Here is a 14931-nt window from a genome sequence, read left to right as displayed (position 1 = left end):
AAGAGCAATTTGTTTTAGGCTTAATTTTTTTTGTTGTTTTAAAGTTTTTTAGAGCCTTTCTGTTTTTATAGCACAGTTAATCCATATTACACTATTCAACTACTGAATCCTCTCTGGTAACAAAGGAAAAAAGTTTAAACCAAATGAACTATTGTCTGACTGCATATGCAACATTCCACACCTGTAAGTCCACACCTCTACTGAAAGGAGGAAGATATAATTTCCCCATCTGTTACTTGAAATCAAGACAGGTCCTTAGAATTAGTCAGTCTTTCCATGCTTCTAGCATCATTTTGTTTGCATGATTGTAGCCATTGTATATTTTGCTCTCCTGGTTATATTTACTTTACTCTGTAACACTGTGATAGCAAAGTAGGATCTTTTACTGCTTTTGTTTTACTAAACAAAAAGTTTACTAAAAGTGCCTCTGAATAATGTGATTAAGGAGAATCTTTCCCACTCATTGTTGGGCCTGGGAAGATTTGTAGGAAGGTCCTTGCCTTTTGTTAATGAGGCACTAGTCCTCCAGGGATGTGATGACCTCTGATTCTAAACGTATATAAAGACTCTGAGGTGCATGTTTTATTTTGGGGTTTACTGACTGGAGGCGTTTGGCCAGATGAGGACTCTGGGAAGCCACTAAGGAGTCCCCTGGCTTTGAAAACCCAGATGTTGGTGCTTCCCTCTCTGGTAACTATGGTCAGACACCTGGACTTGTCTGTTGAATTCAGGCGGAGGAAGCTATGTCTGTTGACTTTTGATTTCTCTGTATTTTCTTTGAAGTTCAAGGTGCTGACTCCCCTGAACTAGGTGAATGATATATCTTCTGGATGAAACGAATGATACATGTGCTTGATTAAAGTCATTGTTAATTCCTCAAAAGTTATCTTTTCTTTTATGAATGCAGATCTAAGAACCTGTGATAGCAGGTCCCCCTATGTATGTTGGGGTGGTTATTGATAAAAACAGTCACAGAACACTTCCCATGTTTTTCTAAATTTCACATATTAAATCACATTTGTATCATAATGTTTCATTAGATTCATATATCAGATGATAAGTGAGACAATATGAGACGTTTGTAAAGGTTTGCAAACCTTAACCACTGTATAATGTTATTATTAATTAGTTCAATCATTCCATAATTTATGAGTACTCACTTTATTTCTGGTCTTTTGTTACTGCAAAAACTGTTTATATATGTATATATGAATATATATGTATGTATACATATATATATTATATGAAGAAAAAGAGAGAGAGAGAGAGAGAGAGTCTTTCTCTCTCTCTTTGACTCCTTTGTGATATACACCCAGTAGGTCAAAGGATATGAACAGTTTGGTAATTTTCTCCAAAAAAACACTTTTCCTCCCAGAATGATTGCATCAATGTATACTTCCATCTACAGTAAACTGTCAGTCTTGGGTTTGCTCTAAATCATTAATGATAAAAAAAATGCAAATAAAAAATCTTTACGGTTTTAATCACACCCAGAAAATTAGCACAGATTACAAAAGATAGAAATCATGTATTTTGGAGGAGCTAGGTGCAAACAGGCATACAAATACACTGTGGTGGAGCTGAGAGTTAGTTCAATCATTCTGCAAAAACAGTTTGGAATTATGCTTTTTTTAAAAAAGGAGACTAAAATACAGTCACCTTCTTTTATCCAAAGATCCAAAGATGACTACAGATGACTGCATGCTACTAGTCATAAAGCCCAAGAAAGTTAAAACAGAAATATATATATATATATAAATATTTTAATATGTATTTTATACATGATATATTTTATATCATAAAATTAGTGTTGTATGGGAAAAAAACATCCCATATATGCCATAATATTCATGACATCACTTTATGTGGTAGCAAAGAACTAGAACAAAAGTTTGTGCCCATGAACTGAGGAATGACAAAATAAATTGTAGTGCAAATATAAAGGAATATTGTTCTGTAATAAGAACTGATGAATATGAAAAATTCAAAGAAGCATACAAAGACTTGTATGAGCTGATATAGAATGAAGTAAGCAGATCCACAAAAAAGCATACACCACAATGACAATAATGTACATGGAAAGACCGAATACTGTGCAATTATAATGACCAAGCTTGACTCCAGAAAAGAGATGAGAAGCTAAATCTCTATTGCTTGGAACAAACCCTGTAGTAGCTGTAGTTGTAGAACATTATAATATATAATGTTAGACTTAATCGATGTGGTGGTTAGTTTGACTGAACTGCTTTTCCCCCGTTTTTATTCTTTGCTACAAGGGATGAACTGTGGGGTGGAGTATGGGCAAGACATATGTTTGAAAATGAAGATGATATGGAAAGAAAATATATCAATACAAACTAAAACTTTATGAAAGAAAAAAAAATTGGATGGAGCAGTGAGCTCATATAAGAGAGTAGTGAGAAAGAAGGTTAGTGTGTTAAGGGGCCAGGATTGTGGGAGTTCCTTGAAGAATGTCTATTTCTCCAGAGAGTCATATATCTCCTGTGTAACTGAAATTAAACTTGGAAATTGTTTCAATTCTGAGAATTTATGAACTTATTCCACCCGGGGGGGTAATATAAAATATAAATATTATTGCCAATTTCTGATTTTTAAGATACAATTCAGCCTATTGTGGATGGATAATCAAAGATCTTCTACTGTAGAATTATTGTTATTACTGTCACTGTAACTCCAGTCAAAGCAGGAAATGAAATTTCTACATCTGGTCTGTTTGTCCAAAAAGCTGGTAGATGGAAAGTTCTGCCGAAAGGGAGAGTTGAACAGAAATCTGATCTAGCCTTAGGGATCTAAGTGCTCTTTCAGGGAAAACGTGGCTCTGTTGTAGGTATATATTACACAGCACCCAAAGCTGAAATCTTCCAAAGTTTGTATAACAAATAGCTTTAAATTACCTGAGAGAAGAATAATTTGCACAAATAGAGGTGTTATTTTTTTTAGAGCAGCACCTGAAGAACACAATTGTGTGAAGACTAGGAGTCAAGACCCATCGTCCATCTACTTCACCAGCGGCACCACAGGTTCACCCAAGATGCTGGAACACACCCAAGTCAGCTATGGATTGGGCTTTGCCACCTGTGCAAGGTGTAGTAGAGCATGTATTAGCAGTTGAACATCAGGGTAGTGATAACCCCAGTGATAGCTTAGTCAAAAACACCAGTTTTGTGGTAGGTCAACAATTCTGTGGTAGAGCTGGGGGGACAGGGCACAAACACAGGGACTTGGAAGTGGGAAAACCTGAGTTTATATTCCATCCTAGTTACTTGCTACCTATATAACCTTGGGCACTTCACTTAATCTCTCTTGGGTATCAGTTACCTTATCTTTAAAAAATAAGGAAGTTAAACAAGATGGTTTCTGAGATCTTTTCCAGTGCTAGATGTGGGACAATATTAAAAAAAAAAAAGTCTCCAAATCTGGAAAAGGCAATAGAACTAGAAAGAAGACTCTCTTGAAAGTGTGAAAAAGAAAGAGTGATGTGAGCCATTTTTAGGTAGATGTTGACATCTGTGTGCTCCCAAAGTCCATAGTCTCTTATGGACTTGCAAATAGTTTTCATCATACTGACCTTAGATTCTCCAAGGTAGTCAAGTTTATCTTTCCTAGTCCCAGTGGCCTGTACTTGAGATGCCTTGGAACTCTATAGGTCTATATTTTTTTGTTACTTAGCATGGTCTCCTTGTTCACACAGTCTTCTTGTTGGACCAGTTGTATCAGTTCTTTGTAGTTTGCTTATACAGACATAGATGAATTAATGGCAAGACATCCTGAACAGCCTCCCTGAGTGGTTCATAGGCCCTGACTTTCTGATTATGGGTCTCTACAATAACTTCCTCATCCTTAACATAAAGTCAGAGACATCTTTGTTGAGAGGTGTTTCACAGTTATCTTTGGTATTTCCCCAATATCAAACTGACTCTTCAGCATTCATATATATTCAAATACTATAACCTTGGACTATTGCACTATTGTACGTTATTATGTACGATGGCATAAGTAGATCCACTACGTCATTCAAATAATAAGTGAAGATTATTAGAGATATCATCTGTCTTTCTCCTTCAGGTTCATGACCTCCTTGAATCATACCTGTGGCATGTGACTGACAACTAGGATTCAACATTTTCAAAATTCAAAATATTCTTCATTTGATAGCTACAGATGCTCCACTAAAATGGACCATAGTTTTCTGTATTGAATAATAGACCTGGTGAAGAAGAGGAGGGAGAAGAACAAGAAGAATTTATATAGCACTTTAAGATTTACAAAGCAACTTTCTTATGTGATCACAGTGGATCTTCACAATAACAAACTAAAATAGATACTCAGTATGGAAGTGAGTTAAATGACTTGCCCAAGGTTGCAGAGCTAGTAGGTGTCTAAAAGGGTATTTGAACTCCAGTTCTCCTGACTCCAATCCACTCTATCCACTGTACCACCTACTTGCCTTATAGGTTAGCTGACAGCTTGCAATCCCCAGCTCTAGCTTTTTCGACTCTATCCAGTGTCTCTGGGGATGACGCTATCACTACAGCACGCTGCTGAAGATATTTTCTTAGTGGCTATTCCAAGTGATACTTTGCTTGCCAGCCTGCTTTTTCTTTTCTTCAGTCCCTCCATCTGTCACCAGGAAGGTGTGAAACTTTCTTATTAATTCTTGGTCATTGTCATCATTAAAGTGTTTACTGAATAATTCCCAAATACCTAGATTTTTAAAAATGTTTGAATGCATTGCTATTTCAGGAAATATATTGATACTTTCAATACTTTACTTTCCCAACAGCATGCTTTCATCACTACATGTGTAATATCTTTATCAGCACAATTGGGGATGTTTCTATGACCAATGGTCTATAGTCTGAGTCTATTCTTACAGGGGGGAATGGGAGTAATATCTGAGTACCTGAAAAGACATTGAAGCTATAAAATCCAACCTTCCTTCACAATGTTACCATAGGATCATAGATTTATACTGGAAAGGATCTAAGGGATCATCAAGCCCAACTTTCTCATTTTCAAAATGAGAAAACTGACGTTTTAGAGGGGTTAAATGATTCACACAACTTCACATAGATTCTAAATGTCTGAGTTAGGATTTGAACCCAGTCCAGTACCTTACATCTTTAAGCAACACTTTAGTGAAGTTTACACACAATAATGTAACACTTATAACCAATCAATTGGTCTTTCCTATAAAAGTCATGTCAGAAAAATATAGTTATCCAATCATAGACTATTGAGGAGGGGATGAGGTGGGAAGTGGAAAATCCTCAATTGGGGCCTTATAGCACTAGATTATTCCCCCCAAAACCCAGAAATTCTAGATAAACTCCTAAAAAACTGAGTCCAGTCCCACTCCCTCACTCATGATTCCCTAAAAGCTATCTGGTTTTATGCATATTGCTTCAAAAGATTTGCTTAGCAATATTGAGAGGCACGATGAAGCTAGTCAACATTTATTCTCCATTTCTGCCAAATGCACAATCACTAACTGCACAATAACTCTGACCAATCAGTTTCTCTGTGTAGAGCTCAGTTTTCTCCCTTTGGGGGCAGGGAAGATAAATTAAATAATATTTGAAACTCTATTCTAGCTGAAATATGCTGTTGCTTCAGAGCCTATTAACTTTTAAATAAAGTTTCAATTATTTTCAATTATTGGTATTAAGTATGGCATGTGTGAGTTCTGATCTGTCATTATATATGTCTGATGATGGGACATTTACAACACTCCAGGGGCCATTCACTTGTGGGATTATTTCACTAGCATTTGCTGAACACTCACTGTGCTCCCAGCTCTTCTCTAGTCTGAATCTCCTTTTGAGAGATGAAAAGAAAGAAGTGCCTAGTATGAAACCAGGTACTATTCTAAGTACTTCACAACTATTACCTCATTTTATGCTCACAGTAACTCTGGGAAGTAGGTGCTATTATTATCCCCATTTTCTAGTTGAGGAGACTAAGACAAACAGAAGTTAATTGCCTTGCTCAGGGTCACGCAACCAGTAAATGATGGTCTCTGTACCACTATAAAACAAACTCTTCTTCTGTGTTGTCAGGAAGTGGATCGACTTATCAGATTCTGCTATCTTCTGGAACACGTCTGACACAGGCTGGGTCAAAGCTGCCTGGACCTTCTACTCTACTTGGATAGCAGGAGCCTGCCTTTTCATCCACCAACTGCCAAAAGCCGACACCAATGTGATCTTGAATGTAAGGACAGAAATTACTTTATTTATCGGATGTATTGAAATTGGGTGAGAAAAAGGAGAGAAAGTAACCAGACTTACTGAGCAGCGGGAGACATGGAAAAAGGCATAAGTAAAGTTAAACTGCTACCTTGACCTCCAGAGAGAAGTGGATAGAATACTAAATATCCATGGAGACAGGAAGACTTGGGTTTGAATTCTACCTTACATGCTCGCTCTTCCATAAGATGGTGATATTAACATCCATTGCAGCTGCCTCACAGAGTTGTAAGATAATATATGCAGATCACTTTACAAACATTAAAAGGCCATATAAAAGTGAATTATGATGATCCCTAGTCAACACACATTTTAAGTCCTTTTGTAATAATGGTGATCATTTAGTGCTTCAAGGATTTTTGATGTGATCAGTGTGAAAACAGCCATTGCTAATGCAGATCCACTCCCTTCTACACCTTGAGCATTCAAAACACTTAATTAATGTTTCATTCACTTAAACCATTCATTCATTCATCTTTTGAAGCCTTTACAACAGACGAGGATCTTCTGGAGTTTGTTCCCTGCTGTTGAGAATGAAGGGTCATACCAGCACTATAGTGAAGCATCAGTGAAAAAATAATTATAATGGGTTACATTATTATGATGTTTTATTATTATAAAACATTTGACACATATTATCTCATTTGATACTCACACCAGCTTGTGAAATAGAGAAGACAAGTATCTCCATTTTTGGAGGGGGGTAAAGGGAAGGAAAGAAGCTTTTATACAATACTTACTATATGCCAGACACTGTGCTAAGCACTTTTTACAAATATTATCTTATTTGATCCTCACAACAATCCTGTGAGGTAGGCACTATTACTGTCCCCAATTTGCAATTGTGGAAGCTGAGGCAAATGGAGGTTAAGTGACTTATTCATGGTCATACAGATAATAACTGTCTGAGATCTGATTTGAAGTCAGATCTAACTCTTTGTCTGAAACTTTATATACTATACCACATAACTGCCACAGATTGTGCGGGTGAGGAAAATGAGCTATATAAACCACGAGGTATCAAAGAGGAGGCTAAAATTCTACTTTTCATTCTCTGAGACTAGTGGGTTTGTTTGGTTTTTTTTCCTTTGTGTGAAATTGTCTTTTCAGTCAAGCTGCCTAAAGCCAGGGAGTTTTCAGTCAGGCCTTGAAAAGTATTGAATATGTATTTACAGAGAGGAAAAGGACCTAAGTAATACTCAACATCAGGAGTGGAGAACCTAAGACTCCAAGGCCACATTGGTCCTCTAGGTTCTCAAGTGAAGCCTTTTGATTGAATTCAAACTTCACAGAATTTAGTAAAGTTTGGATTCAGCCAAAGGGTTGCACTTGAGGATTTAGAGGGCCACAAGTTACCCACCTCTGGTCAAGATGATATTATCCTGATTCAATTCAGTGTAAAGTCCTAAATGACATTAAGGTTGGACTTTCAGGGATAAAGGAAAATATTGATAATTCAATTCAGTTACTCAAACATTTATTAAGTACCCACTACATGCCAGGCACTCTTCTGGGCATTGGGAATACACAAAGAGGAAAAGCAAAAGTCATTGCCCTCAAGGTATTTATATTTTGCATTTTCCTCTAGCAGAAGTTCCTTGAGATTAGAGACTGGTTCTTATTTTTATTCATTGTACAATATTCTAGAGACAGCAACAGTACTGATGCACAGTAGATACTTAATAATGTTTGTTGAATTGAATTACTAGATGGGCAGAAAATAGACCATTCACAGCAAAAATGGAATCAAGGTATAAGAAAGTATATATGTTTCCTCCATTTTCTGTCATTCCACAATCCAAAGTGAATAATCCAAGTAAATTCACATCAAAGAGCATTTATTAAGTACCTGCTACATACAAAACAATGTAGCATCTGAGAGTTGTAGAAAAATAGGGTCTTGGGTCTGAAATTTACTGGAAAGTACCTTGAAGAATTTATTCTTACTGGAAAGTACTTTAGAGATCTAGCCTAACCTGCTCATTTTGAACATAAAAAACTGAGGCCGAGAGAGTAAAATTGACTTGCCAAGGTTACACAGAAAGCTAGAGACAAATGCAACTAGAACATAGGTGTCATGTGTTCCAGACCAGAGTTCTTTCATTAGACCTCCACACCAAAGGGGCTTCCAGCAAGGAAATATATATCTGTAATAATCAGAACTCCAACTGACAATTCTCAATTATCCCAGATTAAAGTATCCATTGTGTGAACTCTCAGGTTCTCCTTCCTACTCTTATGCTTTCCACCCTCCTTAATATGTCTCTTCAAAAAGGGTGGGAAATAAAAACAGAAGCTCCTTGATCAGCAACACAGAAGGTTTTGACAGAAGAGTTGGCACCCACATGGGCTGCATATAGAGAAGGAACCCATCCCAATCATTCTTGCCTCTGACACCCTGATAAAAATAGTCTAGCCAATTCTTCCTTTGGGGCCCAAGGTTTAGTGACCTTTCAACATTTCCTTCCTATTCAGACACTCTGCCAAATGCCAATCACCACCTTCTGTTGTGTTCCAACTATGTTCCAGATGCTTGTACAGCATGACCTGACCAGGTAACTCTTTTCCATTCTATATTTACTTGTACATCACACATACACACACACACATACACACACACACACACACACACACACACACACACACACAGGATGGAGCAGGCACCACTCAGGACACCCTGAAGATATGGACCCCAATTTCCTCAATGGATTGACCTGCATTGTGTCCATCTTTTAGTGGCTCGGATAGATTTGAAAGGGTTCCTGTAGACTAAGGCTATTTAGTGTGGTTTCATTGGTTTTGATGGTGCTAATGAAGCCAAAGTTGTGGGTTCAGTTAATGCTCATATGAGCCATATGGTTTTGCTCAGAAAAATTTGCTTCTTAGCCACAGCCAGGGAGTGCACAAAGCATCAACATTAGCCATTGTAGTGTTATTTGGGTATATGAAGGATGAGCCATCTCAAATAAATCATTTCATTCCTTTGTGAACACATAAAGGGTTCTTTCTCTTTGGTTTTTGCAGTCAGCCAACAGGGAATGGAGCCTTTTTGTGTCTCTTATGATATTTCTAACCTCAACCTCTCAGGGGGGGGGGGTCTCTTCCCTTTCCTTATTAATCATTTATAACTAGTGTAACTTCTATGAATGCTTCACAGACATAAGGTAGATTCTGAATTGGCTCTTTGTGAATTATATTCCATAAGGGTTTTCTGCTCTAAGGGGCAACACCATTGCTGAATCCTTGATAATCCTTTATCTTTAAGAATCCTATTCTTGCTGTAATAATTTGCTCATGCAAATCCTAGGAAAAGAGTAATTGAAATGGTTGCTCTGACCCATACACCCCCTAAATAAAAGTATACATAAGTGACCTTCACTTGGGATCCATGCAAAATATTGCACGTAAATTGAATCTTAATGTTTAGATTCACTTGGGGAGCATGGTATTTAAAGGCTTCCTGTGGTCTTCTATGAAGCAAATCATCTCTCCTTCATTCATATTTTGTAAATCATATATTCACATATTTGTTTTGACTTGCAATACACTAGAGATGGAAGGGTCTTCCTCTAAAGGTAGAGGGGACCTCCCCCCAATATATCCAAGGAGAAGTTGCATAACCATTCACTGGAGTGCCTAGAGAAAATCATAGAAATTTCATAGATAGGATCATAGATCAAGAGCTAGAAAAGACTTGGAGAATATTCAATCCAACCCCCTCATTTTCTAGGTAAGGGAATTGAGGTCCAGCATGTAACTTGTCCAGGTTTCAAATTAGAAAGCAGTAGAAGACATTTGTGACCAGATACATATTGAACTAGATGGCCTTGGAATTCCCTCCCAATTTTGTAATTCTGTGATTCCTATTTTTAAAATGTTGTGGTGTTGCCATGTTGTTTCAGTCATCTCTCCATGACCCTGTTTGGGATTTTCTTGGCAAAGATACTGAAATGGTTTGCCACTTCCTTCTCCAATTCAGTTTACAGATGAGAAAGAGTCAAAAATCGTCAAGTGACTTGCCCGGAGTCACACAATTATTACCTGTCTGAGGCTGGATTTAAACTCAGGTTCTTCTGACTCAAGGTCAATGGCTCTACCTACTGCACCACATAGCTGCCCCACATTTAAAAAAACAGGGTTTTAAAAAATATTGTCTTCTGGGGTTTTTTATTATGCACAAAACCATTTCTTTGCATAAGTACCAATTGTCTTCACCTTCTCCTTAGGCAGCAAGCTCATAGATTATAAATTGGGAGACTCAAGAACCCTTAAAGGTCAGCAAATAGGGACCTAGAGGGGTTATATCTTGGGAATGGGTTCCAGCGTCCACCACCATGAATAGCATGCATTCCATGCTAAGTCCCTAACTAGAGACATCTTTTCTTCCTTCTCAACAAAGGTACAAATTTAAGAGCCTGAGGCACTGTGTAACAGGAGGAGAGACCCTCAATCCTGATGTGAGAATAAAATGGAAGAGTCAGACAGGTCTGGAGTTGCATGAAGGCTATGGCCAATCTGAAACTGTGAGTTGCAGCTAAATTCTTGAACCTTGAATGAGGATTGTCCTACTGGCTCCCCCAGATTATGAAGGAACATTTCTAGATCCTAGAATTCTCCCCAGCCTTTGCTATCCTTGGCATTGATGAATCTGATCAATTCTAATCTTACACAATGATCTCTTTTTCCATCTTTTCACTGCTCTAAAATTTCACCTGAAGATTCCATTATTTTATCTTCATAACAGCTTACATACAGATAACACTACCCTAAACCAAACTTTTACTCCTTTCCAGCTATTCTAATTCTTTCAACGATGCCACTATTCACCCAGTCTCCTAGACTAGAAACTTTGGCACCATCTTTAGCTTCATTGCTCTCCATTTCCTGTATCCAGTATATTATCAAATCTTGTTTCTTCCATTGAAATGTCTTTCATTCACTCTTTCATTTTCCCACCCATTACCACACACCTAATCAAGGTCTTTATCACCTTGACTGTTGTCCCATTCTTCCTTCTACTAGTGTTATAGTATCTCTGGTCCCATTTCCCCCAATCCCTCACTGCACCAATCCAACCTACACATTACTCTAAGAATAATCTTCCCAAATCACCACTTTCGTTATGTTACTCTCCTGCTCAAGAAGAAAAACACCTTTTATCTTACTTTCAAGGATCTCCACAGCTTGGTCACATTTTACCAATACAAGCTAATTCCTATTATTTTTTAAATTGAATTATTTTATTTGCTTTCAGGGTTTCACAATCACATCCATATATTTTAGATTTTTTTCCACTCCCTCCCCTCCATATCCTGCTCCCTCCTCACTCCCTCCCTGAGACAGCATACAATCTTATATAGGTTCTACACATACATTCCTATTAAATGTGCATTGTATAGAAGACTTAAAATGAATGGGAGAAACCATAAAACAAAACAAAACATAATAGAGAAGAAAATGGTCTGTTTCTATCCATGATCCAATTTCATAGTTCTTTCTCTGGTTGTGGAAGGTGTTTTGCCTCAAGAGTCCATTGCAAAGTTAAGTCCATGCATTTCAAGTATACTAAGTATACCAGAAAAATTTGTCGCACACTGTTGTTGTTGCTGTGTACAAAGTTCTCCGGGTTCTGCTCCTTTCACTCAGCACCAGTTCATACAAGTCTTTCCAGCCCTCTCTGAAGTCTTCTTGTTCACCATTTCTCATAGCACAATAGTATTCAATTACACTCACGTACAACTTGTTCAGCCATTCCTCAATTGATGGGCATCCCCTTGATTTCCAGTTTTGGGCCACCACAAAGAGAGCTGCTACAAATATTTTTGTACATCTGGGACCCTTTCCCATTTCTATGATCTCATTGGGTTAGAGTCCCAGAAGCAATATTGCTGGGTCAAAAAGTATGCACATTCTTGTAGCCCTTTGGCCATAGTTCCAAATTGTTCTCCAGAATGATTGGATCAGCTCACAGCTCCACCAACAATGAATTAGTGTTCCAACTCTCCCACATCTTCTCCAACATTTATCATCTTCCTGTTTTGTCACGCTAGCCAATCTGATAGGTGTCATGTGGTACCTCAGAGATGTTTTGATTTGCATCTCTCTAATCAATAGTGATTTAGAGCATTTTTTCATATGATTATAGATAGTTTTGATTTTCTCCTCTGAAAAATTCTGTTCACATCCTTTGACCATTTTTCAGTTACAGAAGGAGTTGTATTCTTGTGCATTTTACTCAGTTCTCTATATATTTTAGAAATGAGGCCTTTATCACAGATACTAGTTGCAAAAATTCTTTCCTAGTTTTATGCTTCCCTCCTAATCTTAGTTGTATTGGGTTTGGTTGTGCGAAAACTTTTCAATATAATATAATCACAATTATCCATTTTGCTCTTCATAGTGTCCTCTATCTCTTATTAGGTCATAAATTTCTCCATTCACCATAAATCTGACAAATACACTATTCCATGCTCCCCTAATTTGTTTATAGCATCAATTTTCATACCTAGATCATGTATCCATTTTGACTTTATTCTTGTGTATGGTGTCAGGCACTGGTCTATGCCCAGTTTCTGCCACACTGTTATTCAGTTTTCCCAGGAATTTTTGTCAAACAGTGAGTTCTTATCTCAGAAGCTGGGGTCCTTGAGCTTATCAAACAGTAGATTGCTATATTCATTAATGACTGTGTCTTGAGTACCTAACCTATTCCACTGGTCTACCCCTTGGTCAGTACCAAGTTTATTTTGATGATTGCTGCTTTATAATACAATTTGAGATCTCTTAGGGCTAGGCCAACTTTCCTATCATTTCTTTTCATTAGTTCCCTTGATATTCTGGAACTTTTGTTCTTCCAGATGAATTTTGATATTATTTTTTCTAGCTCTAAAGAATAATTATCTGGTAGTTTGATTGATATGGTACTGAATAAGTAAATTAATTTAGATATAATTGTCATTTTTGTTATATTAGCTCAGCCTACTCAAGAGCAACTGATGTTTTTTCATTTACTTAGATCTGACTTTACTTGTGCGAAAAGTGTTTTGTAATTGTGTTCATATAGTCCCTGGGTTTGTTTTGGCAGGTAGAATCCCAGATATTTTATAGTGTCTACCATAGCTTTAAATAAGATTTCTCTTTCTGTCTCTTGCTGTTGAGCTTTGTTAGTAATATATAGAAATGCAGGTGATTTGTGTGGGTTTATTTTGTAACCTGCAACTTTGCCAAAGTTGTTTATTATTTCAAGTAGTTTTTTACTTGATTCTTTGAGATTATCATGTCATCTGCAAAGAGTGATAACTTAGTTTCTTCTTTGCCTATTCTAATTCCTTCAATTTTTTTCTTATTGCCACAGCTAGCATTTTTAATACCATATTGAATAACAGTGGTGATAATGGACATCTTTGTTTCACCCCTGATCTTACTGGAAATGCATCTGGCTTGTCCCCATTGCATATAATGCTTGCTGATGGTTTTAGGTAGATATTGCTTATTATTTCATGGAAAGTTCCATTTATTCCTCTGCTTTCCACTGTTTTCAATAGGAATGAGTGTTGTATTTTGTCAAAACCTTTTTCTGCATCTATTGAGATAATCATGTGGTTTCTGTTAGTTTTGTTGTTGATATGACCAATAATGCTAATAGTTTTCCTAACCAGCCCTGCATTCCTGGTATAAATCCTAGCTGATCATAATGTATTATTCTCATGAAAAGTTGCTGTATTCCTTTTGCTAATATCCTATTTAAAATTTTTGCATCTATATTCATTAGAGAAATTGGTCTATAATTTTCTTTCTCTGTTTTGGCTCTTCTTGGTTTAGGTATCAGAATCATATTTGTATCATAAAAAGAATTTGGTAGAACTCATTCTTTGACAATTTTCCCCAAATAGTCTATATAGTATTGGAATTAACTGCTCTTCAAATGTCTGATAGAATTCACTTGTAAATCTATCTAGCCCTGGAGATTTTTCCTAGGGAGTGCATTGATGGCTTGTTCAATTTCCTTTTCTGAGATGGGGCATTTAAGTACTCAACTTCCTCTTCTGTTAAGCTGGGCAATTTAAATTTAGATTGTTGTATTTATGGGCAAAGAGTTGGGCAAAGTAATTTCTAATTATTGTTTTAATTTCCTCCTCACTGGAGATTAGTTCATCCTTTTCCTTTTTGATATTGATAATTTGGTTTTCTTCTTTCTTATTTTTAATCAAATTGACCAAAGTTTTATCAATTTTATTGGTTTTATCATACAACCAACTCAGTTTTATCTATTAGTTCTGTAGTTTTCTTGATTTCAATTTTATTAATCTCTCTTTTGGTCTTTAGTATGTCTAATTTGGTATTTACTTGGGGATTTTCAATTTGTTCTTTTTCTAGCTTTTTCAGCTGCATGACCAATTCATTGATCTCCTCTTTCTCTTTTTTATTCATGGAGGCATTCAAAGATATAAAACTTCCCCTAAGAACTGCTTTTGCAGTATCTCATAAGATTTGATAGGTTGTCTCATTATTGTCATTCTCTTGAATAAAGTTGTTGATTATTTCCATAATTTGTTGTTTAACCCACTCATTTTTTAGGGTTAGATTGTTTAGTTTCCAATTAATTTTTGGATTATATTTCCATGACCTTTGATAAAATATACTTTTTATTGCATTAGGATCT

General features: G+C 36.6%; 1 protein-coding gene across 4 annotated transcripts in view; it reads left to right on the top strand.

The window, feature by feature from the left end:
* Positions 1 to 14931, top strand: part of ACSM5 (acyl-CoA synthetase medium chain family member 5) — an 84484-nt gene that overhangs the window by 48855 nt on the left and 20698 nt on the right. For 3 of the 4 annotated variants that reach the window (XM_072597962.1, XM_072597963.1, XM_072597964.1), the window contains 4 exons: positions 2962 to 3105; positions 6081 to 6234; positions 8745 to 8824; positions 10669 to 10792. In XM_072597962.1, the coding sequence (XP_072454063.1) occupies positions 2962 to 3105; positions 6081 to 6234; positions 8745 to 8824; positions 10669 to 10792 (502 nt within the window). The remainder of the gene's footprint in view (positions 1 to 2961; positions 3106 to 6080; positions 6235 to 8744; positions 8825 to 10668; positions 10793 to 14931) is intronic. The other variant, XM_072597965.1, reaches the window with a different exon arrangement.

This window comes from Notamacropus eugenii, chromosome 3 (assembly GCF_028372415.1).
Source record: "Notamacropus eugenii isolate mMacEug1 chromosome 3, mMacEug1.pri_v2, whole genome shotgun sequence".
Taxonomy (NCBI): Eukaryota; Metazoa; Chordata; class Mammalia; order Diprotodontia; family Macropodidae; genus Notamacropus; species Notamacropus eugenii.
This window is presented reverse-complemented; position numbering and strand designations above follow the sequence as displayed.